Genomic DNA, 25,411 nt, shown 5'->3' with positions numbered 1-25,411 from the left:
ATCCCTCCCTTATAATCGTTTTCATTTTGAAGTAACAGAACGGAGATGTAGTTGCAATAGTTATTCTACTACCGCACAGTTGATTGGAATGGCTCCCCTTCTCTCACAATCACAATATGGGACATATAAATAAATATGTACATGAAGTTTTTCGATCTTGACCGCAAACAAGGAATTGACCTTTAATCATCTGCGGGGAAAGGGCACAGCAATATCTTATCATTGTAGGAATGTTCTGAAATCATTGGCCCTGTATAAATAACTTTGCTGTAACTAACAGGATACCTCAGGTTAAAAAAAAGAAGAAAAAAAATCTGCAATTCTTGCACAGCACAGCGATGATGTTTGAAGGAAATCGTACAATCCGTTCAAACGTTATAAATTATATAAGTTTTTGTGCAGTCAATTCTGGGCGCAAAGACTACAACACTTTGTGACGTAATGTACGAACAACCATGTGAAGAAAATCACACTAAACGACGAGGAATTCAACATTTTTTTTTTTCACTAAGATCCTAATCATGATGCACCATCAAACATTTTTCTCATGTTACCGAGCATAAATTGGAGAGATGATTAATGATGACAATGATGATGATAATGATAACAATAATGATGATAATAATAATAATAATAATAATAATGATAATAATAATAATGGCGCAAAAGGAGTACAAAAGACGACATGACAAACTGGCACAAGTCCTTCACTGGGAGCTTTGCAGAAAACATGAAATACCATGTGAGAGCAAATGGTATATGCACGAACCACAGAAAGTTTCTGAAAATGATCAAGTTAAAATCCTGTGGGATTTCGATGTTCAAACTGACAATGTCATCCAGCACAGGCGTCCGGATATCATCGTCGTAGAAAGGGCTCGACAGATGTGCACAATCGTCGATGTCGCGGTACCGGGAGACAGCAGAGTAGCCGAGAAGGAGAAGGAAAAGATAGAGAAGTACCAAGACCTTGCCAGAGAGCTTCGCCGCCTGTGGAATATGAGAACGAAGGTGATCCCTATTGTCGTTGGAGCACTCGGAACAACGCCAAAGCAGCTGCGACGGCACTTGGACGACGTTGGTGTGCCAGATCGAGTGCAAACGCTCCAAAAAGCAGCATTGCTGGGGACGGCACGAATCCTGAGAAAAGTACTGGAAGTCTAAGGTTCCAGGATGGAACTTGACGTGACATTAATCTCCAAGAGATATCTTGTGAAGATAGAGATACTACTACTACTACTACTACTACAATAATGACACAATACATTTACAAGGCGCTTAGTACAGATGTTTCTAAGCGCACAATTTAACGAAAAATTAATATGTAGTCCAAAATAATACAAAAATACAAATACAGAAATACTACACAAAAAAGAGATACAATGTATAAGTGCGATAGATAGATACTTCAAATCAAAATAAGTGTGCACCCTCATCGAACGACCCACATGATAATGCACCAAAAAGCCTTAACCGCCTCGATATAACTTGTATATAGACGAAATCATATTAACTTCGAGACATTGTACGCCTCCACAGGTACAAACATACAGAGTTTGCTCTGTAAGACAAGAAGTCCTATATTGGTAGCTACCATATTCATAGCATCCTGCAGGCTCGTCAGTCAGTGGTACAATGTCTGACAGGACAACAGTAAATCCTTTTAACAAACTTTGTGTTCACAGTTGCCATAGGCCCGTGCACAACGAGCAAATACTGACGCTATTGAATTGAATGAAGTGATAATATGGCGCCCCATCTCGTACTCTCTCCCCTCTCTCCCCTTCTCTCTCTAGTCTCCCCCATTTCAATCTCTCGTGTGTCGTTCCAGTTAATAGTCGTCTGTGTGATCACACTGATGGCAGTGTCATAACCGTTCCATATACACGGTTATAATCCTGAGCACCGTTGATTTCATGAAGACGAAAATTCATCAGTCGTCTGATAAGAATCGCGGTTTTGGTCAAGCTGACTGCGATTTTGATGGCGGGAACCAGAAATGAAAAATACTGAAACTTAGGAACCGCTTTACATGTTGTTAATACGTGTATATTAAATGCAGTCATTATGTGCAACTCATCATCGATCTTACAAATATCATCGAGGTACTCTCCCAATAAATAATACGCGTTGGATGAAGGTAAGTGATCTTTTATATATATATATATTTTTTTTTTCAGAGAGAAAAATCAATGTTTTTCGAGAAGTGAACAGCCGTGATAATCACATGCAGAATGACGTATTAAGAGTAAAGACACAAATTTAAATCACTGCATCTGCACTCAGTGTGCCTTAATTGAACGTTACCTTGATGAATCATAACTTACATCAATTAATGAAATCTTTGAAGGTTTCCATAGAACGTGGAACGTTGAGTGGTAGAAGGCTTAACGGTGCACCACGTATTCTTTCTTGGGTATGTATGTGGCCCTGAAAAGGGCCTACCCACTCCCGACGTTTCGGCAAGCATGTTCTTCTTTTCAGTATCTTTTTTCGATACAGCAGAGAAGGGTGTGGAATTAAAAAGTGACAATTCAATGTATTTCATTAACTAGTAGATAAAGGTTCAACATTTCAACATCAACTTGGACGACATCACTTAGAACGCTTACTGAGTATCTAGATTCATTCTGTTATGATTAGTGGTGACTTTCTTATTTTTTATTCGCCATCTCACAATGTGAAACATCAGATTTAGCCCAATGTAACGAAATGTGAAAGATTGCAGAGTGGTATAACTCCTAATAATCAGCGACATCGCAAAAGACATTTTGCAAATTCGGCAATTATTATGCATTTTAATTTCATTGCATTTTCAACAAAATTACCTATTACAGCATAATATTTCACATATAAATAGTTATACGAAATCAATGCAGCATACCGTGTAAGGAAATACACAGTAGCCATAATAAATACATGTACTGTGACTTAACTGTACAGGGAAATATTCTTGGAAATGGAGGGGGAAGTTGCTGAAAAGCTTAACTTATAATTTGCAATCCCATCATGAACAAGGACTTAACTAAGCTTATATGTTAAGATTGCTATAACTATTGTGCCAAATCACTAATGACTATCGTGGTCACCAACATGCGCAGGACAAGAATGTAAGAGATGTGAATAATCTTTCCCCTTACTGATTTATTTGTATAAGTCTCCCTCTCTTTTCACCTTCTTGTCCTGCAGGACTGGATGTTTGAGATCTGATTCACACTTACACCAAAATCATACTGCATTGAATATGAAGACATCGGCGAAATGCAAGTACTGTTTTTCAGCGATATTTGGATTCGCCCTTTGCCTCCTACTTCTATGCATTACACCAACATCTAGATATGACAGTTGCGCAGTAGATCACTCTACAGGCCCTGCCCATGCCTCGGGGAGAGCAGTGCTAGCGCGACCAGATTCACTGCCCAAAACGAGCAAGAAACATTCGCCCTATACTATGTCCAATGTCGACTGCGATAAAATGAAAGTAAATTCGAAGCCATTCCGGACGGCAGGCTGTCGCCAGCAGCTGCCGATGGCCATGATCGTGGGCGTGAAGAAATGCGGCACGGGCACGCTCCGTGATTACATCGGGCTTCATCCGTCGGTGCGCATGGTGATCGGAGCAACGCGATTCCCGGGTTGGTTCGGCCTAACGTCGGGAGAGGTCGACGAATGGCGGCGTCAAATGAGGTACACAATTCGGTCTCAGTTGACCATGACTGAAAGCCCGGGTTATACCACCTGCTCCCAGGAATGCATGTTACGACTGAAACCGTATCTTCACCCAGATACCAAAGTCATCGCCATCATCCGCGAGCCCGTCGATCGTGCCATCTCGGATTACGTGCACTGGTTGGTCACTCTGAACAAGCAAGGACTCATTCAGCTGCCCATTTCGGCGAAAGACTCACTACGGGTATCCGGGAAAGGCCGGTTCATGAGAGCGACCTTCCGACAAACCGTACTTGATCCGGAAACCGGATCCGTTAAGGAGGGAGCGGCAGTCCTAAAGTTTGGTCGCTACATCGAAGGACTGCGAAAGCTGGTCACGGCTTATGGTCATGAAAACGTGCTAGTCTTGGACGGGACCGCGTTCGCTAAAGATCCCTTTCCAGTCATGAAACAGCTCGAGAGGTTTCTCAACTTGCCGAATTTTTTCACTCGAGATCACTTCTCGCGCAATCCTAAAACAGGATTTTACTGCGTAGCCGTACCCGCTGGCTCCAAACCGAAATGTGCTAATCCAAAAACCAAAGGACGCCCCCATCCACTTATTGACAACAACACACTCTCAATTTTACGAGATTATTTCAGACCTTACAACAAACAGCTAGTAGACGAGTTTCACCTATCATTTCCGTGGTTGTTTTTGTGAGACGATTTCGCAATTGACTACAGAGCGTCGATATTTACTTTGGGAAATCTTCTGTGAAATCTTTTTTTTTTAATTGTCACAATATCAGCTACATAATTGATAACCATCGTGCTGGCTTTCCAGACATTCATTAACAGGCCAGAAACCCGTATCCTCCAGCTAATCCCCAGAAAATCCCCTGCAAATTATGCAAGCTGTAATTATGTCCCTGATCTTCATCCGAGCACCAGCAAATGATATTATTTATACATTTTATTTATCTATCTATCTGAGCGGGCTTTAATAAGCGCCATTACCGACGTTTACAAAAAATGGGATAAACTGCTGAGTTTGTTAGTTTTAGTTAAAAATAGAAATTGACTGTCATTTTCACTTGAAATAGTTTGTTCTCTCTCTTCCATATGTGTGCTACTCTCCTTAAAAATGTGTCAGTCCAAAATGCTCTGACATGACTGTTGTGTGTGCAACTGTGAGCACAAGATTTTCTTTTATTTTGGACAAATAATAACTTAGATATTTGAAGGGCATGTAGGGTGATATTATGCTTTAAAAAAACCAACTTAGACATGTTAGACTTTCTTTGAACAATTACAACATGATAGATTATTATCCTACTGCATGCCTTAATGTATTTTTTTGTTTGCGTGCTCGCATGGATTTTGTGTGATTAAGCAACATTAATGAGTGTTAAGTTGATCTATTCCGAGTGTAATCATTACGTTAGAGATACATGCTTGCAGATCTTTTTCTTTCTTTGCACGAAATTATTTGATTTTGATTTTATTTATGCAATTTTCAGCACGAAATGATTTTGAATGGTTGTAATGAAATTCCGGTTATAACGAAGTAACGATTTTGGCCCCAGTGTTATCCACTCTTCATATTTTCATTGTTATTTTTTTTCCGCTTATATAACGAAATATCGATATGACGAAAGAAAACTGCTGTTCCCGAGGACTTCGTTATAACAGGAGTGCACTGTTATTCATGAAAATGGTTATTTTGTGGTGTGTGTGTGTGTGTGTGTGTGTGTGTGTGTGTGTGTGTGTGTGTGTGTGTGTGTGTGTGTGTGAGTGTGTGTGAGAGTGGATGGATATCTGTGCTCATGACTGTGTGTGCTGAATTGCGTATTACTCCCATTGAAAAGTGTGACATGTATGCCGGCATTTATGCTAACATGTTTTCTGATGCGAGGTTCAAAAAAATTTTTTTTTGTCTTTCTCTGCAGTCGTCTCGCTAAAAGATTTGCAAAAAAGAATCTTAAACATGAATTTTATTTTGTTGATAACTAACTATTTATCTGATTTTGTTATTTCAATTAATGCAGCTGATTTGGATTTTTATACTGATGACAATTCAATGTAATGATTGAATTTTTGTTTGTATTTTTATGTTTTATCTGAGGACCTTGGTGGAAAAAAGGCTCATGCTGATCAAGCAATCCTGAATAAATTTGTTTCTATAAATGAATAAATGAAAATGGTGGTTTTTGTTCCTTTCTTTTTGAATTCTATGCGAATTCACTCACGTACCATATTGTTTATTTTTTACGTACTAAATCTACCCAATGATATTGCTCTTTCGTATCCGGCGTTTGATGACAGTATACAGCGATTTGTTGTAGTCCGCCCTCAACGGGATATTTGGCATTTACTAAGACTGGTGGAGGGAGGCGGCGTGTCTTCCTCGTCAACATGTCGATCAACCCTATCAGGGAAGATTGCATATTATAATGAGCTTATTTATTCTATCAATTTGCAACTTCTGACATACAAACAAATTGCTTCCATGGTGTCTTCACTCGTGCTTTGACGACATTTAGAATAGTGTAATAATGAATTAAAGAGAGGAAAAATGTGAATTTTTGGTCTCGTCATTATTGTAAAACAAAGACGAAGTAGGGTTTGTGATTTCGAAGGTTCATCATTGCGCATTTTCTTTTCATTTTCGGCTTCGTCGAGCCTTGTTGAATTTTTGGATTAATGAACCTTCAATTTTTGGATCAATGATCCCTCAGTAACAAACATTACTTCACCTTCGAATAAACGGATAACATTACCAGCCTCGAGTATTAAACGTGTAACACCGAGAATATCAACTAATTTTTAGTTACAAAAAAAAGTGATCCATAATCAACGTCTTGTTATTAATCCCATTCACAAAATTTCTGTTGATATATCATGTCATTGCATTATTTTGTCAAATACCTGCGGTTTACGAAAAATATAAATGTATAGCCATTTTCACAATTTTAGGGGACACGAATGAGATATTATGATGAAAGTTTATCAAGTTTAGGTGAAAATAAAACAAATGTCTTGTCCGTTTAAGGCGTGCTGTCGTTTACTGTCCTCAAGACGTCGAAAATTCTGATTATGAATTTGAAATATCCTAAAATAATTCGCATATACATTGTAATGCGTTGTGCAGTGATCTGGACATTCAGTACAGCCTTGGCATGTCAGTTTGCTGGGCGTGTCAGCATATTGCCGATTTTGATAACTTCACGTGTGTGAATTTCACGTTTTAACTCAGTTGATGTGAGTGGTCAACTGAGGGCGCCATCCAATTAAGTCTCTCTATAGTAAAAAATCCCTCTCTGACACATTGCTAATTGAACCATTAATGGATCATCGATTCGGAAACGTTTGAATCCCATATAGAAAACGTATTATGCTTTACATATTGGTGGCAATGATGTGGTAGTATATACCTTTAGTGCCTTTATCTATTTTTCTTTTTGTAGTTTTATCGTTTCCACTGTAGTGTATACTTTCGGCATTCAGACGGGAAATCGTGGCTGACGGAACCGTGGAGGATAACATAGCCATAAATGCCTCAGGTTTAGTCCTCAGACTACCACGCGATTACATTCAGGGACCGCACTTCGTTAGGGTGGGATTTCACGGAGCACGCGAACGATTTGCGAAGGACGCGAATGGCAAAATCCAGCATTCGTATTTTGGTCTGCGAAAGATCGCCAAACGAACGTGAGGGTTCGGAAGCGTCGTCAATTGTTCGCGAACGTCGTTTTTACTTCGGCGAGAATATCAAAAAAGTTTGAAATTTTCTGCGAACCTTTTCCGCACACTTGGTCGTAATTTGCTCGTGAATTGTTCTCGAAAGTGTCTTTAAAGCCTCGTCATATGCGCAAGACCTTCGCAAGACACGCGCGATGTTCGCAAAATGTTCTAGGGTGGGATTTCACGGAGCACGCGAACGATTTGCGAAGGACGCGAATGACAAAAATCCAACATTCGGAAAAGTTTTTCTCCGAATGTTTTCCGACAATGAAGCCGAAAACTATTCTTGCGCAATTTGTGCGAAGTTTCCACGACGTATGTGCGAATGTCGTGTGTGTCATTGCTAAAGTACCGCATGTTACGTACACAAAGAACACGCGACGAAAATGCGAACAACGAAAAATGTTCAATAATCGTGGGAGAAAATGTACCAAGGAGAGGTGGAAGCTGTCTTGAGTTGATTTTTTTTTCTCTATTTCTCCTTTCTTTTTCTCTCATTTCTCTATGGTGTGCTTGCCTACATTTTTTTTCCTAGGACCTATCTCCACTAGTAAAGCATTTTTTTTTTTTGCAGTTCCTCCAACACATAATATCTATAGTTCAAATGAAATTTTACATACTTTAGATTAACTTTAAGTGTGTTCTGCGATTTTTTTTGTATATCAAACATTTCTTTCTCTTTGCTAGTCTTTAATTTCTTTTGTTACTATAGTTGCTAATAATTGTTTGATGTTTAGATGTATGCTATGATTTTTATTTGTAGAAAAATGTATAGGTCATATATCCCCCAAACGTGCGCTAAACATTCGCGAGAATGTCTCAAAATGTACGCACAGTTTGCGATTGCGTCGTAAAATGATCGGAAAAACTTCGCAGATTTCGCGTAACATACGCGAGACATTCTCCAAATTTTCGGAGTCTGTTTGGGGTTTCACGAACATTTTGCGAACATCGCGCGTGTCTTGCGAAGGTCTTGCGCATATGACGAGGCTTTAAAGACACTTTCGAGAACAATTCACGAGCAAATCACGACCAAGTGTGCGGAAAAGGTTCGCAAAAAATTTCAAACCTTTTTGAAATTCTCGCCGAAGTAAAAACGACATTCGCGAACAATTGACGACGCTTCCGAACCCTCACGTTCGTCTTGCGATCTTTTGCAGACTAAAATACGAATGCTGGATTTTGCAATTCGCGTCCTTCGCAAATCGTTCGCGTGCTCCGTGAAATTACACCCTTGCTGGTGGCCCTCGGCCCACCGATGGGTCGCGAAGCTCTTGCAGGAGGGCCACGATGTCGGTCAAACATAAAATTTAACAAAATTGGATGTGATCTAACTGGACAAAAAAAAATGTAGGAGCCAAAGTGGGTCTCGGGTTGAAAAAGGTTGAGAAGCAGGGCACCATGAGACGCGGTGTACTCCATGTCGCCATTGCTAGTAACCGATGAAGCGCCCTCACTTCGACAATCGTAGCATACTTTGAGAAGAGAGGATATTATGCTCCGAAGAGTTTTATCGTACTTCACGTCTGAGATTTTATCCATGCAGTGTGGAGTAACTTTGAGTGGCCCCCAAATCACCAAATTATAGGTCATTCCTTGATATGATTTCACATTCGTAGGCCTACATATATTATTTCATCTCACAAGACAATTACATTTTCCATGAAATAAAAGCGTATTTTCCTTCGACTTGTTACTGACATAATGTGTTAAGGGTACTTACTTCCCTATGTTTTCAAAAGAGGCAGGTGAAGTGCACCTTTGTTGTGCTGGTAGCAAAATGATAATAATCTATCGTGTTAGATTTAATTTTATTTTCTGCATACCGTTGCCATCTCACTGTGACACAATGAAATGTTACATTCCATATTATGTTTGCGAACGTTTAAGCTTATTCCCCCTTTTTATAATTGTTATCATTATGTGTCACAATTATCCTTGTTGAAACTGCTATTTGATTTAACCTGTTCTCATGATGACATTCCTCAGTATTTTTCTCCCAATTCAAATATTGTTAAAACATGGAGTTGTTAGCAATTTTGTTTCCTTGCAGTTATTCTAAATTTTATGACAATAGTCGGTTTGTTATGTAAAAGATTCCTTCCACATACTATGAATGCGTGTGCATATATACTTTCTGCGTACTTTGCACCACATCCTTTGAACCTACATATACAACATAAAGCTAGGTAAAGCGTGAATTAATGGATCGTGGAGAATTAATGTATGGAGCAGTCTTCGTTTTGAAACATGCAGGTCTTTGCTGAATAAACATTTTTACATCGCGATTACATCGCGAAGTACATACATACTCCTCTAGCTACCAACACCTTGAACAATGTCCACAATATAGCGATTGAAACAAAAAAAAAGAAGAGAAAACTACTAAATAAGCAAAGAAAACTCATACGATTTGCTGGTCCTCAGTTATTGCAAATTACATTGCAGGGTTTACAAACAACATGATAATCCTACAAAAGGCTTCTTAAAGTCACGCAGATATGTCATATTATTTCTGCAATCAACATACCACGCGTTGTCTTAACGATGTGGTGTCATAATATTTAAAAACAAAACATTGTGCTGGTTTTGTATTATTCTTTTCTACAAAGATGTGATTTTGCAGTTATCTCTAACAAGCAGTTCAGTTATACTCGTCTTTGATGACGTCAAGTCCATAAAATATGCGCAACATGTTCAGGGAATGTCTTTATTTATTTATGAGTGTGCTGGTGTGTGTGTGTGTGTGTGTGTGTGTGTGTGTCTGTGTCTGTGTGTGTGTCTGTGTGTGTTTGTGTGTGTGTCTGTGTGTGTGTATATGTGTATATGTTATTATGTGTCGTTTTTTAAATCGTCTTATTTTGGGGGAAGGTAGAATGTCAGTGAAGAAAATGATGTCTATAGATCCAAATTTTAGATTAATTAAAAAATGTGATTGACGAAGAGTGCAAACACAATTAAGAGTTGATTCATGTCTATCGTCAGGTCCAGGTACCAAACAACGTCTTCAACAAGGATACTCATTGTGGAATTATAATCATTATCAAAGTTGTGACTATTATATGTGATTATCCCATAATGAGCATGCTGATTTTGCCACTAACTTCGGTAAGTAGCTTTGAACAAGGACTCTTCAACTGTAAATCCCTGGTTTAAAAAAAATGGAAGAAAAAAATGCCTTAATAAGTGGCGGCTCCTTAACTCTCTGTCTCTTTATCTGTAACTGTACTCGATGTGTACAGCCTAACCAACTCCAATTGCGCAGACGACCGAGCGTGGGAAACAAGCTGTTCAAAATTTTGGAGAACAAAAGATGCTAGATTTGCCCTCTATTCGCCTCACCGAGCATGCACCATATTATGTAAATAAAAAATCCTCAGGTAGGAAACATGTACGCAATTCTGCGTGAAGAACATCTTTGCGCACCTGTGTATGTGTGTGTGTCTGTGTGTGTCTGTGTGCACGCGCGTCTGTGTGCGTGTTTGGATGACTATGTGTCAGTTTGCGTGTTTATTTTGTTTTCATTTTTGGAAATATTTAGGTGGACTCTCTTAGGAGCGCCGCATTTTATACATCAAAACTTTGCAGACAAGACTCAAAGACATACACGCTAAGAATAAAAAAGTAGTAGATACATTTAAGTATAAGCATGGCTCGACACTAACTTTTTGGTTTGGTGGCCCGATGGGGCCACCAAAATCCTAAATTTCAAATTTTTGGTGGCCCGAGAGAAAAATTTGGTGTCCCGAAAAAAACCCAATAAAAAACATTAAAAGTCTTTTTTTTTTAATGAGTCAAATATTTAAGATTTATGATAGTAAGAATTAGAAGTTGGACATATCTACTCATAAATAAACTTCAACAAACTTGCAACACTCACTCTCAGACATTCATTCAGTCCTTTTCATCCATCCTTTGAACAAATTTAACTGCTAATTTCCGGCGCAAAAAGTTACGAATTTATTGACATACTTTTCAAAATATTTTGGTGGCCCGAGGCGGGCCACCAAATTTGCCCTTTTTGAAATTTGGTGGCCCGATTTTCATTTTTGGTGGCCCCGGGCCACCGGGCCACCGTTAGTGTCGAGCCCTGGTATAAGTATGACACTTAAGGCTTTAACAGAACTGGCAGCGGTGCAGATGGTTCATTCATTCATTCATTCATTCATTCATTCATTCATTCGTTCATTCATTCATTCATTCATTCATTCATTCATCCATTCATTCATTCATTCATTCATCTTTATTGGACAGGCACAATGAATGCAAACAACACCCTACAAATCTACTACACAATATACATAATTTTTATACAATATATCAGTTCTATAACCCTACATAGCCGAAGCTACTTTGGCCCTTCCCAGACCCCAAAATTTTGAATTTACAAAATGATGATATAATAGGGTGCCTACTACAAACGAACTTATGTGAGAAAATTCAAAATAACACACTAACACACACACACACACACAAAGTGACTAACATGGGTCTCAGTTTACAATTGTCATAACCAGCAATATCAAACATAACTAAATGAAATCCCCTGGGGTTCCCTAGGGTTAAATAAGTACATCAAATCACTTCAAACATATTATTTAAAAAAATCCTCATAAGAGTAAGACATTTCGACATTTCGTCTTGCAGTCCCTATTTGACGTGTTAATTATGGTCTTGTTTCGTTTTCTTTTTCTCTTGGTGTACAAAAGGCCCTGTTGCGAGAAAAAAAAATGATTGAATTTATTTTCAGTGTTACACAGCACAATTCCAGATATTATTGAGTTAGTTGAACATACACACACGGATATAAGAATATGGACATTTGCATGCAAATATTGGAAAAATCTTTTACTTATACTTATTATCTTACTTATTACTATTTCTTTAATTGTTGCATTTGCTTCTCAATTTCTGACAATAACAGAACAGGTTGTCTTTCGGTATGTGCGAGAGACAGCACACAATAAATCTGTTATTACATTTAATGTTATACATCTTGTATAATCACCTTCCATGTGATTCATTATAGAAAACTATCATATATCATTACACAAAACTGAACAGGCCAAACACTTTTGAGCGATGACATGAAACATATCTAGATTATTTTTTCAAGAAAATGCTCAGAGAGAAGAGTTAAACCCTTGAGCTATCTTTCTTACCAATTAATCATAATTATTTTTACTGCTTTTTCAACACGCTGATTAACCATTGATGTGAGCGCATTAATGACAACGCGAGGTCCTCCCTGTGCAATATTACAGCATACTGGGTCTCGTATATCATTTCAGGGCGTGTAAATAATGTCCATTCTAGTCGCATGCAGCCTAAGCAGTAAAAACGAAACTAGATGAACTAAATGGTCTTTCTGTGCTCTTCGAAGAAAAACATCTTCAGACGTGTGTGTGTGTGTGCGTGCGTGCATGTCTGGATGTTACAGCTTGTGAGAGAGCTAGAGAGAGAATGAAGAAATTTAGAGTTTTAAAAAACAGAAGAAAATAGAAAGAGGAGTGAGAGAGAAGAAGAAGAAGAAGAGAGAGAGAGAGAGAGAGAGAGATAGGAGTGAAGGAGAGAGGAGGGGATTGATTTTAGATTACTAGTATTTATTTCTAACGTGCCAGACAATAGTCTTGTAACAGCCTCCATTCCCGTCAATCCAATCATTTGACTAATGCTGCATGAGTTAGTGGTCTCTCTCGGATGACTTTCCTGCATTTTGAAAATAAGCCATATCAAGAATCGGTTTTGAGTTTATTTCATTTTAATATGAGAGGCCATCAACTACATACATAGAGGCTGTTCTTCTGTGAGTCCATACAAATCAGAGCATTATTATCAGAGTAATATATATGTACATATATGTATATATATATATATGTATATATAATATATATATATGTATATATATATATTTATTTATTTATTTATTTATCTATTCATTCATTTATTTATTTATTTACTTAATTCAACGACATTATGTGTATATGAAATATACTTTCACATCTTTTCGATGATGTTCTGTTCCCAAATTAAGTGTACGTATTCAAAAGCTTGTATTTTTTTCGTTATCATGAAAGTGCATAAATCAAATCATACAGGAATCAAATCAAGTCAAATCGATTAAAAACGTTCATTTGATTACAAGTGAATGTTAGAATTTATTTGTATGATAGCTGATGTATAATACGACTAAAAAAAAAAAAATCAGAATTACAAACATATTCGTTGACAGTATATTTTTGATAAAATAAAAAATGACCCTTTTAACCGCTTTCCACCTCAACTATAATCTATAAAAGGAAATTAAATATGTTTGTACGTAAAACCAGTATGATTTTCCTGATAAACATCGGTAACCGCAACGATGGCAATGATTAACTTACGCCTAGCTCCGAATAGCATCAGGGTTCTTACTCGGCGTAGTTTGTTGCCATGGTAACGTTCGGAAGATGACACTCCGAAACGACGCCATATCGATCTGGTACACAGGTACACCATACCTTAATGCCTGTCCTCCGAAGTCCTCGGCAAATATGAACAGTCGCAGTCTGACTAGACAGGCTTTCACTGCCACTAAAGATTAAATGCGCTCCCTCTCCCATCTTGAGCCAATGAACAAACCACAGCAGCTGTGACCACTGCAGCGTGTTTTAATGAACTGCGTGCGTGATAAAAGCTGCGATATCAAATTTTCAGATCACAGTATATCAATGCTGTGTGGCAGTGAATTGTACGCTTTATACACAGCGCCATTATTCATTAAGCGGCACGCAGACGCTGGAGTATAATTCCCAATATCTCTTACAAGGTGATTAGCTTAGTGATTTCACACATTCTATTATACCAACGAAAGATTAAAAAGCCCCATTTGCTTGATTACCATCATGTGGACGAGCACGTGATGTTTTAATGTTTTTGGGTTGAGATTGAGAATATCTGAAGTCGTGCCACTGTCAGTGGTGTAGACCATCATATTCAATTACCAAATGAGAAATTCTAATGTTTATGACTTCGCCAAGGAATCGAAGTTTTCAGTAATAACCAGATTTGTGATGTCTTACAGCATTGCAAAAAGGCAATATCAATCTCGTTTTACAGCTCTATCAGTGGGTCATTTCTCTTGTTTTCCCGCGTACTCCACTGAAAAATCAGATGCATCGTCTGATCCAAATATATGATATGCGTATTTGCTTGGTGGACTTTTCGTAACTGAAGACGCGTACTCTACATACATTGTTTTGTATAATTGTGAAGATAAGTCATGCCTTGGAAATAAGTTAAACCTATAATATTGATGACGTCTTATGAGCGTTTTGCAGAAATGCAATTTATGCCTGCCCGTAAACATTAATTCAATCATAATATATACAGCAAACACGACTATTCGTGCGAAGTTTGTTTTGCGGACCTTTGATTTCCGAAATTTAATTTCATGCGTGGACGAACAAAGACAAAACATGATCACGTGGAGACCATATCTGTATTAAAGACATTGTCCCCATGCAGACGAGGGGACACAAAGTAATGGAAGCCTACATACCGCATTTCAATGAATTTCAGATCCCACACAATGTAAACACATTTCTCACCATTTATGTTTCATTTCGAGTGTATTCATTGCCAAACACCCCACTTGCATGATCAAATTTACAAAGCAAACATACAAAGCATGTCTCCTGTTATAAGTACACTTGAACATTCCACTTGAATGTTCAGATGAGCAGAATAATGTGCAAATATTCAAATAAACGAAATATGATATACAAAAATTATATCTTTTGTCAAGGAGTGCACAAAAAATGAGAATGAAATAGTTTATAAAAGAAAAGCACAACCCCCCCCCCCAAAAAAAAAGTCATATAATTCTCAAACAATATCTCTTTGTCATTTTTCTTTCTGAAAAAAAAATGCCGTATAATATAATTGATTATAATTATTATTAAACTAGTGATAGAGTATTCCTTTCAAGAGCTTTATAAACAGTCAACAAAGAATTGGAAATCAACGTCATAACACCAGCAAAATTCCATCCCTTACATTTTCTTTAATTCTTTGGTCTGGCGTCTATGCAAGCCAAATCCTGACCTTTCTTCCTCTCCACCTACCGCATTCAATTAACACACCTACTTCCTATTCCCTAACCAAGAAAACATACTCGCACCCAGTCACAACTACCCTCCTAACATTTTATATGTATAGTATGTTCATATATGTGTATGCTATATATGTATATATTCTTATTTTCATCTTTTATGTTTGCAATGAACAAATTACGTTTTGATTACTTTACCTTTCATTGTAGACCCCTTTGAAAACAAGACTTATGGCTGACGAGGATGTATACGTTCCACACCATGAGTGGTAAAAAGAAATTAATAAATTGAACTGAACACAAGCTGCATCTACCATTAGACATGTATAGAGAACGCTGTAAAAGCCAAGGCCTTGTGTCGTTGAGACAGCCACGTAATATCACATCTTTCCTGTCCGTCTCTCCCTCTCTCTCTCTCTCTCTTTCTCTCTCTCTCTCTCTCTCTCTCTCTCTCTGATACCATAATAAATTATTCCTAATTCTCTCCTCCCTCATTCTGCCTCTCCTATTTTCCACATTACAACCTCGTTCTTTCTGTCCTATCTCTCAACTTACTGTCTTCTCTGTCATTCCTTATTTTACTGTTTCTATCTCTCTCTCAAACATACAAACATACACAAGCACACACATACACACACACGTACACACATATAACTATACTTATGTGTATATAGTTTGTATATTATATACTTGTTTATCTGTTCATTTTTATATTCATATATTTATATATTCATATATTCATATATTTATATATTTGAATATCTATATTTGTATATTTACATCTCTTTTTCATTATCCATCTACCAGTATCCATCAGTCTGCCTATCCATCAGTCTATGATGAGAAACCTTGATCCTTGACACACTCCACTGTGCTCGGAGGTCTTCTTGAACGCAGAATCTCTCTAACGTAGATAATCGGAAGCATTAAAAGTGAATGGCCACGCACAGAGGGTTGTCACAATGCACGCTGTGTATTGGGTCAATGCAGTCACGCAATTCCCATCATGACCTTGTTGTTTTGGTACTGTTTTTATTGTCGTTGTTGCCTTTGTTCTTTCATGACTGTTATGTTCAGAATTTAAACGAAATGCACACTGGGACAAACTGTTAAATGTGTGGTATAATAAGGGTGATTGTGACAAAGTTTAACATTGACCGGCGTTAGCCTGCACATAACATACTGTAGTAGTATGTATTTTACACATCATTTGTAATCATTGTGAAAAGACAGCAACATCACGTCTGGAAATTCTAAATGTCTCCCTTGTGATATAAGGCCCTATGCAAACATATAGAAGAGTGTGATTGCAAGACGAATTAACTCCATTTGTGTTGATTTGAGATATTTGCCTTTAAAGCTTCTAAAAACATGAAAATGATGAGAAAATCTAGAGTTTTTAATCATAACTTCAAGAATATTCTTCGTTATGTCACAAGTGAGGTATCACTGGACAAGGTTTTATTTTGCTCAATCTGATGATGGATCTACTTAATGTTTTTTTTAATGGCGCACTTAACCCATCTTGCCATCAAACTCTCATTATATTAGATTAGTTGTAATTCGTATAGTGCAACATACTACATTAATGTGTATTATAGGATTTCCAGAAGCTGTTTCTGAAAAGCGCCCAGCCACTAAGACAAGGAAGAAAAATGTCACAATAAGAGGGAGTCAATAATGGTGGTAAAGAGATTTTGAGTGTGTGCGTGTGTGTCAGTGATCAGCTCTGATCAATAGTAGACACTATGCCTTAAAATGTTCAATAAATTTTCTTTGATTTTAGTTTTCGGTGCCGGGGGGGGGGGAGGCAAACCTCTTCTTTGAGATTGTGAATTGTATAACTTATTGTGTTATTGCTGTTACAAAAGATTTTACTTTTATCTCATATTTGTGCTGTTTATATAGGAAGATTATTTTGTGTGGTAATTGTATAGATGGTTGTGTAAAATACCTTGAGCTAATTTGCATTAATTGGGCTAGAGAGATGATTCAAAATATGTAAACAAATCAAAATAGGGGTTTTTGCGATGATGACAAAGAGTGGGATCATTAGTGATTGTATGGAAAAGCACTGGACCAAATCTCTCTTGGTGATACACGCGCGAACAAATAATATCCCACCTTTAGTTCATTTCACGGTATGGGCATTCACATGAGCCTAATTTTCTCATCTAAGTACATCTGGTAGTTGAAAACAAAATTCTTAACAAACTATTGTTATGGGAAGATATAAAGGAGGGCACAAACAGTACATCATTGTACATCACAGTATATCACTAAGTGTTCATGCTTCATAAATCTTCAACACTTTCAACAGACCGACCAACAGACCGCAAACTGGCGGCTCTTTAGATTATGGCGTTGAGTTGTAGTAATATACTGTTCAATATTCTGTGAGTAGTCCGCTCTTGTTTTCTTTTTTTTTCTTTTTTTGCATTTTTGTATTTTTTTTCGTCGTATTTAATTGAGGTCGTTCACGATTCAACGTTGCGTTTTGTTAATTTACGCCGTTTGGGGGCATTATACTGTCTTCGAAGGTATGACCCATTTATCCGATTTCCTCAGTAACATCTTTGATACCCAAGAGGACACACACACATGGATAATGTCGTTGTTTGCCCTGAAAATATCAATCAGGTGTTACATAATATATAATCAATGGCAAAAGCATAGGCATTACATACAAACTTTACACACATTTTGTTCCCTTGCATTCATCACACAATCAGGTGAAATACACAATTGTGTGTGTGTGTGTGTGTGTGTCTGTGTGTGTCTGTGTGTGTCTGTGTGTCTGTGTGTCTGTGTGTGCGTGTGTGTGTGTGTGTGTGTGTGTGTGTGTGTGTGTGTGTGTGTGTGTGCTTTTATAATTGTGTTTCTAACGGTGTTGCTTGCAAGGGATGACCTGACATTATGGGTGGGGTCTGAATTCATTCATCCACCTTTCTATATATTTTTTCTGTGTCTTCATCATCGCGCCATATCAAACAAACCTTGGCGATTTTCGATCCCTCGCTGCGGTCTGCAAATACCAGAAGCATGTCTATCCAGACTGAATATCTATCTGTTCTCGATTCTGGCTGCCCGTCCCGTATACCTAGTCACCATTCTTCCTCGTGTGTATTCTTCATTTGTTCCGACGTTTAGTGAAAATATTGACTCTTGCCAGGTCTCTATGGCACACGATGAAATGGGCGTGTTTGCCCCGACTCTGACGGGACGAAGGTGTGCGGGGGATTTGAGGGAAGGGCGCAACCACATAGTCACTGTGCATTGTATAGCTATTATTGTCTCGATGTGTTAAAGGCACTGTCATCAACTATATTATGTCTTTTGAGATATCAAAAAAATACAAATATAATGTGATCAATATGAATCATAATAATGCTCAATCCTCTCCCCAGTTGTAAGTTATTGCGTACAAGTAGGTGCAGTATCTACTAAGTATACAGTATAGAGTTGTGACGTATATATACCATAATAATGAATTATATTCAATTGAATATTGAGGCACGCCGATGTGTTATGTGGTTATCGAAACAAACTGTGACAGTTAAACTTCAGACTGATTTTTATTCAGATTTCTGTTTGTTTGTCCACGTTGTAATCCATTTCCTTGATAGGTTTTTGGATGGTCGACGATTCAACTGGTATCCAGTTGCGTTGTTTTGAATAAATAAACTCATTGCTAATTAATTGGTATATAATCATCATCAAGTCTGGTCAAAACCTTGTGATTAATTGTTTCCTGACCCAAGGACATGAAGTGAACAAATAAAATTAATACACGCATGGAACGCATCAATTTGTGTGTGTGTTTGGCAATCAATATAATGAGCACTGGCCAGCTTCAGGTCCGTGTGTTACCGTGTAGTGGTGATTGTATGCGAGTGTGTGCGTGTGCGTGTGTGTGTGTGTGTGTGTGTGTGTGTGTGTGTGTGTGTGTGTCTGTTTGTGTTTGTGTTTTTTGTACGCTGATGATCTCATAATACTTCTTTAAAGATGGAGCATCAATTACGAAACTAGGGGATATGTTGTGAGCCTTCTTTGAGTTAAGTGGTTATTAACACAGAAGAAGAAAAAAGGTGTTTGCGTGTGTGTTTTACAATCTACCATGAAGATTGCTTTGGTTATAATTAATTACACGGAGCAGGGACAGATTGTGTCCATCCACATACACTTTGATGTCGATATTGTTCTCTCGCTCTGAATAGAATGTCTTAGTATATCCTTTACTTCCAGCAAAGGAATTCCGTGTCGTGTATTGCTTGTCGGACGGTCTTTTCAAGTTTTAGATACTTAGCAAGACGATGACATGAGCCTAATTAAGCATATCTGCTTTACAAGTTGTACGTCATCGTTTATCTATGTGTACACTCAGCATTCTTCGAGCAAGCGTTAATTACCAACACAAATTTTCACTTTACCTACATGTATGCAGAGTTCATAGGACAACATGGTGCTCACTAAATGCACAGAAGAGGAACGAGGATCTACAGGAGGAATGGGAGCAAAGGAAAGTCTAATATGGTTACCAACATGACCGAAGAAAAGGGATATAAAATTGAAAAATTTCCTTGGTATCTTAACCCTTCAGCCTAGCCAGGATTTGAACCAACTTATCGGTAATGCTCAAACTGGTTATGAAACACTAAAGCAAAGTCGAAAATACAGTCTTATGTACATCGTATGTATAATATGTTGTACATCTATATACACACATGATTATATCATAATCTTGTGTGTATATGATAATGCAATATATGTGTGTACGCATCTAATATAGCACAAACGCACACTATATGTAATCTCAATATAATGATAGAATCTCGTGTTTAACACGACGAAACAATGACAAAAAAAAACAAGATGAAAGATACTAATGAAGATTTTGGCATCTACCAGCGACGATCGAGATGTCTTGTTTGGGTTTAGTTTATCACTTCGCGCGAACCATCTACAGCACACAGGTACAATGCGGCATAAACAATGTCTGCATTCATTGACACAACTTAATTTTCACAGGATTTGTCTGGCATACACTATATCACAGATAGCTTCGTTGGAAGACTGGTATAGACGAGACATTGGTCAAGCATCAACATTGAATGTGAACAAACAATAAAGACCCTATAAGTAGCGAACAAACCCGAAACTAAACGATCAAAACTTATTAAGGGCGTACAGAAATGAAGAAAGAAAAGGTTGAAAATCCTTTAAGCTCATGAGAATGCTCCAGATTATCGATTAACCTGCCTACGAAATGTGCCTATAGATCCGGAATTCTCACAGCGCGGTCCGTTTACTTTAAACGGAACAAAGCCGAGGGTATAAAAAGTCCCCTTTGTTGCTTGAACATGCAGTCAGGGCATTTTTTTTTTCCCTTCCTTTTTGGGATAAAGTTTGACTTGCTTCCTGTATAGGTGTGGCGGCGTGGTAAGCGCTGGAAAGCGAGGGACATTAAGATGCGAAAAGGGATTGAGATCAACACAAAGTCTTCTGCTTTCAACTTTAGAAGAACTTCATAGCAACACACCCCTGTCTCGGTGTCCTTGAACTTTGTGATAAACATGAATTTCATTCAAAACGTACGGATGGGCATGACTCATACATCCTACGCGTCTATAGTTAGACCATTGTGCCTTGTCACTACACAATCAGCGGGATCTAAGGTAGTGCATCTCGCGGGGACAAAACGTAACAATAAGAAAAGAATGGGCTAAAAATCTGGGCCCCATTTCATTAAAGAAATGCTATGATAGCAACTCTTGCTGGAAAGGCAATTGCCATGGTTATGACAAGAATGCAGCTCTCTGATTTGCTGTTGCTATGGGAAATTGTCATTCCGGCAAGAGTTGCTATACTTGCATCTTTAATAAAATGGGGCCCTAGTGTGTGGTTCTGTGGAAGGAAGATCTTGTTCATGTCTTTGCGCAGTGCAAAATGTACACAAGATAAATTTATACATATATATTGTACATACATGTACATACATACACTCACACACACATACACACACACACATACATTGTACATCGTATATATATATATAATCATGATACACATTTGTACATGTACATACAGCTGTAAATGTATAATACATCCCCATGCAGTTTAACATGCACAACTGTATATGATATGTGAAACCGTTTGATCTCAAAAATGAGTTACATGTAAGCGCTGTTTTTTTTTTCAATTTCTAAGTGATTCCATTATCCAGTGAAACAAAAGAAATCATTTCCAGTGATAGCATAATTGTTACGTAACAAGGAATATTCTTGGAGTGATGGTTAAGAATATCCCATATTTTCTCACTCTATTTGGGGGTCTTTTAGCAGCTTTAATGGCAAATGTCTCAAATTAACAGCAAGTTACAGGTGTAACTCTTTTGCAATCAAACTCTTCATATACATTGTACATACATACATACATGCATACATACATACATACAGTATAGTCTGTACATACAATGTATACGTATACATATATACTGTATATATATATATATATATATATATATATATATATATATGTGTGTGTGTGTGTGTGTGTGTGTGTGTGTATATATATATATACATGTATATATTATCAAGAGATAATAATTACATTGTATGCAGCTCGCATGTTTTAGTCGTACTCATGTTCGAGCGTTAAAACAGGTAATAATGAGCATGAGCTCGAGTAGTTAACAGGGTCTGACATGCTTTCAATCGATCTGAAATCTATAACGAAAGTTCTACTTTCTTCCCTAGAAACGTTACAGATCAAAGCAGATTCGATCTTTTTGTGTAAGAAGAGTTTAATTCGACGTCTCTTATACATAATCAGTGTAATCCATTCAAATATAAAATTTACATTTACAATATCTTGACATACATACAAAATGTACTGACATGATTTTAAACATCACATTACAGGCTGATCAAAAATAACATGCAAAAGTTCATGACAGTACACACACAACAACCAGTCACAGATTAATTACTATCTGGCTGTGTGCACACATGATTTGGATTTCAATTTAAGAAAAAATACACTCAGAAATGATATAGGGAAACTTTCTTTCATTTCACCAAATGCGACTGAATATTACTTGCTATAGATCCAATTTATCACATTACTCTGGCAATTTTCGCTATGATCCCTGCAGAAATACAACCATACATCTCGTACCATCTTTTTTTTTTTCATTGCAGTCTATTTCCTTGTATTGGGATTGATAAATTTTTAGTTTAAGCACATACAGTATCAGGTAAAAATGTATAGCTATCTTTATTTACTTCTGTAAATTTGACAGGCGTTGCTCCGACGACCCCTTTTCCGGACGTTGTTACCATTAAAATTTCGGTTACCTGGGGGTTCATATCAGCAGATTTTTTTATGCAAGAGCGCATCAAAGTGCATGAATTTTTTTTCGGATGTAAGACCCAATGGAGCTGCAATTTTAGGGGACTTGTAAATGATGCCTTTGTGAAATGATGAAAAATACCGTACACTGTAGATGCTCATTAAGGATATGTTTTAAATGTAGCATAATTCTCGAGGACCAATGACGGGTACAATATGAAATGAATTCATATGAAAAATGATTTGTAACTACAGGCGTAAAACGTATTCCAAGTAGTTCGAGGAAGAGTAGATAGTGTTGAAGTAAAGCTTAGTTGAAGTAAAGCAGTACATTTGTAAATGGGACAATATTGAACATAGGATACAAGCATGAAGTAATCAAAATAAGAACATTACATACGTGTTTTAGTTTGCACAATATAGGAAATAATATCATGAGACAATTTTCGTACTGCGGTTTGGCATTCAATGCGTGCACTTAATATATGCACTTCTTTGTCGTCACAGTTGGCAAATCTAGGTGGAAAATACAGGTTATATCGTCAATCAGTAGTCAACCCTGTTCCAGATTTCACCAAGATTCATATCCATGTTGAACATTGCGTCTTGTTATCTGTTTGTACAGCTATAGGCCTACAATGTACGTTTGTTTGTTCCAATGCCCGTATCATATCTCCGTAGAAGACCTTCATTCCTTTCAGGCTCACACACGTTAAGATTTTTTCCAGACTTCAAATCTTATTGCTGCTTTGCTTCCAAACACTGCCACACTCCATCAATCCAAAAATAATTGCCACCCTACTAGTGTACATCAAAAAGCACATCATAAAAGAAATCGCAAATAACCTTTCATCCTATAAGCTCGGGACTTTCACTGAAACGCACTGACTTTTTCTCGCGTTTGGCTTTCTTCTCAGTATTTTTGGCATCCGTCGACGAATCACACGTGGATGCCTTAACGTCTGTGGTCCTTTGGGATGCGGTAGGTGATGAGTTTGGGGGAGACGGAGATGTTCTCCTCGGAGCACTTGGCGGGGATGAATCTTCCTCTTTTTGTGTGGGTGATGATGTCGATAATGTCCTACTCGTGTCCGTGTCAACAACATTCCTAGTCTCAACACGAGAATTAGAAGTGGATGACACGTCAGAAAACGCACTCGTTTTGTCTTTGTCTTCCGAGGATAGATAGCCGGGCGTGTCAGGAGGACTCATCGTCGTGATCATCGCCTGCGGCGAAGTCTTACCGTCCGTGGATGTTTGCACATCATCAACGAACTGCACGTCGTTTTCCTCCCCACTGCTCGTTGTCTCACCCGTACGCGGGGATTTGCGGGGCGACTCCGGCGGGGAACTCATTTCAGGGTTCATCGCAACTGTCACCTCTATTTCCTGCGGCATTTCGTCACCATCGTCGGCTAATTCGTCCTCGCCTTCGTTCTCCTTGTCGGAATGACCTGCGAGAACGATGGTGTTACCATTGTCTTTAACGTCGCGTCTTGTCCGTTCCACATCACCTCTGCTTACATCGACTTCCATACTCTGTTGTTTGGCCAGGATGTCTGCTATCGTTTTATTTTCTTCGAGTTGTTTGCTACTAAACTGTTCTGTTTTGCTTTCGACGTTGAGAGTGACTCTGATAGTGGAAACAGGAGGTCGTTTACCTTTCTTTTTGCTCAGCTGGTACTCCGAAGTCCCACGCTCACGCAGGATGTGAACGGTCGTAGTCTTTTTGCTTCTACGGCCAGACACAAGTGGATTGTCTTTGGAATCCCCGATTCTTTGGAACGCTTTCACCAGATAGAGAGTAAGATTTTTCGCCATGGCCGTCGAGTCACAGAGAACAGCGTGACAGTCCCAGTGGCTGCTCTGGGACGGGCTATCGTTGCGTGACACAAAGCAAAACACTCTCGTATGGAATGGGTCCGCGGCGCCGAATGAAAGTTTGTGAATCGGGAAGAAGATGTCAGTACCTTCTGAGTTGAGATATGGCGAACCGACAAACAGCGTAGACACCCCAGCATCCATAGGCTGAACTCTGATGCCGTTATTCACGACCTCGATTTGCATCCTGCCTGGCGATTTAGACTTATTAGTCTTAAACTGGCGGAACAAGTCGTCAACGGGCTTTAGAGTATTATCCAATCCCACCTTCCCCGACATCTCCTCGTGTCCAAGATAAGTCACCATGTATCGGGTCTGGGGAGACACGGGCTCAAAATTCCTGCTCCGCCTCTTCCAGAACGCCATTTCGCCTCCGGCAATGTAATATTTTCTAGCACGATAAAAATCCACAGGTACTGCCCTCGGTAAACTTAAACCGTATCAATTCCACGACTTGTCATGGCTGGCATCCATTTGCTACTGAGATGATCGGCAAAACTGAGGCTGTGTTTTTCCGCGCGTGTTCAAGGGAGCCTGTCAGAGAGCGTAGGCGCATTATCTCAACACTGAGTAAAGGCACACAATACCACCTTTCGTTTGATTTCTAAGGCAGCGAGAAACGACGGTCTAATGCAGCTATTGTTGTGCCGTAGTTATTGAGTACCACATGGGGATGGTATGCGACTAGTAGCA

The 25,411-nt window shown here is 38.3% G+C and overlaps 2 protein-coding genes across 2 annotated transcripts; one reads left to right on the top strand and one right to left on the bottom strand.

Annotated features, from left to right (window-relative positions):
• Positions 1 to 3,451: 3,451 nt before the first annotated feature.
• Positions 3,452 to 4,372, top strand: LOC139742493 (heparan sulfate glucosamine 3-O-sulfotransferase 3B1-like). Its single transcript, XM_071653032.1, has one exon. The coding sequence runs from the start codon at positions 3,452 to 3,454 to the stop codon at positions 4,370 to 4,372; it is 921 nt and encodes a 306-aa protein (XP_071509133.1).
• Positions 4,373 to 23,635: 19,263 nt separating this feature from the next.
• On the bottom strand, positions 23,636 to 25,106 carry LOC139742047 (uncharacterized). Its single transcript, XM_071652607.1, has one exon. The coding sequence runs from the start codon at positions 25,082 to 25,084 to the stop codon at positions 23,687 to 23,689; it is 1,398 nt and encodes a 465-aa protein (XP_071508708.1). The 5' UTR covers positions 25,085 to 25,106; the 3' UTR covers positions 23,636 to 23,686.
• Between the last annotated feature and the right edge of the window lie 305 nt (positions 25,107 to 25,411).

This window comes from Diadema antillarum, unplaced genomic scaffold (assembly GCF_040938485.1).
Source record: "Diadema antillarum isolate AM-2024a unplaced genomic scaffold, OU_Dant_1.0 scf00000032, whole genome shotgun sequence".
NCBI classification, from domain to species: Eukaryota; Metazoa; Echinodermata; class Echinoidea; order Diadematoida; family Diadematidae; genus Diadema; species Diadema antillarum.
Note: the sequence above shows the minus strand (reverse complement) of the source record. Positions and strands in the feature narration are given on the sequence as shown.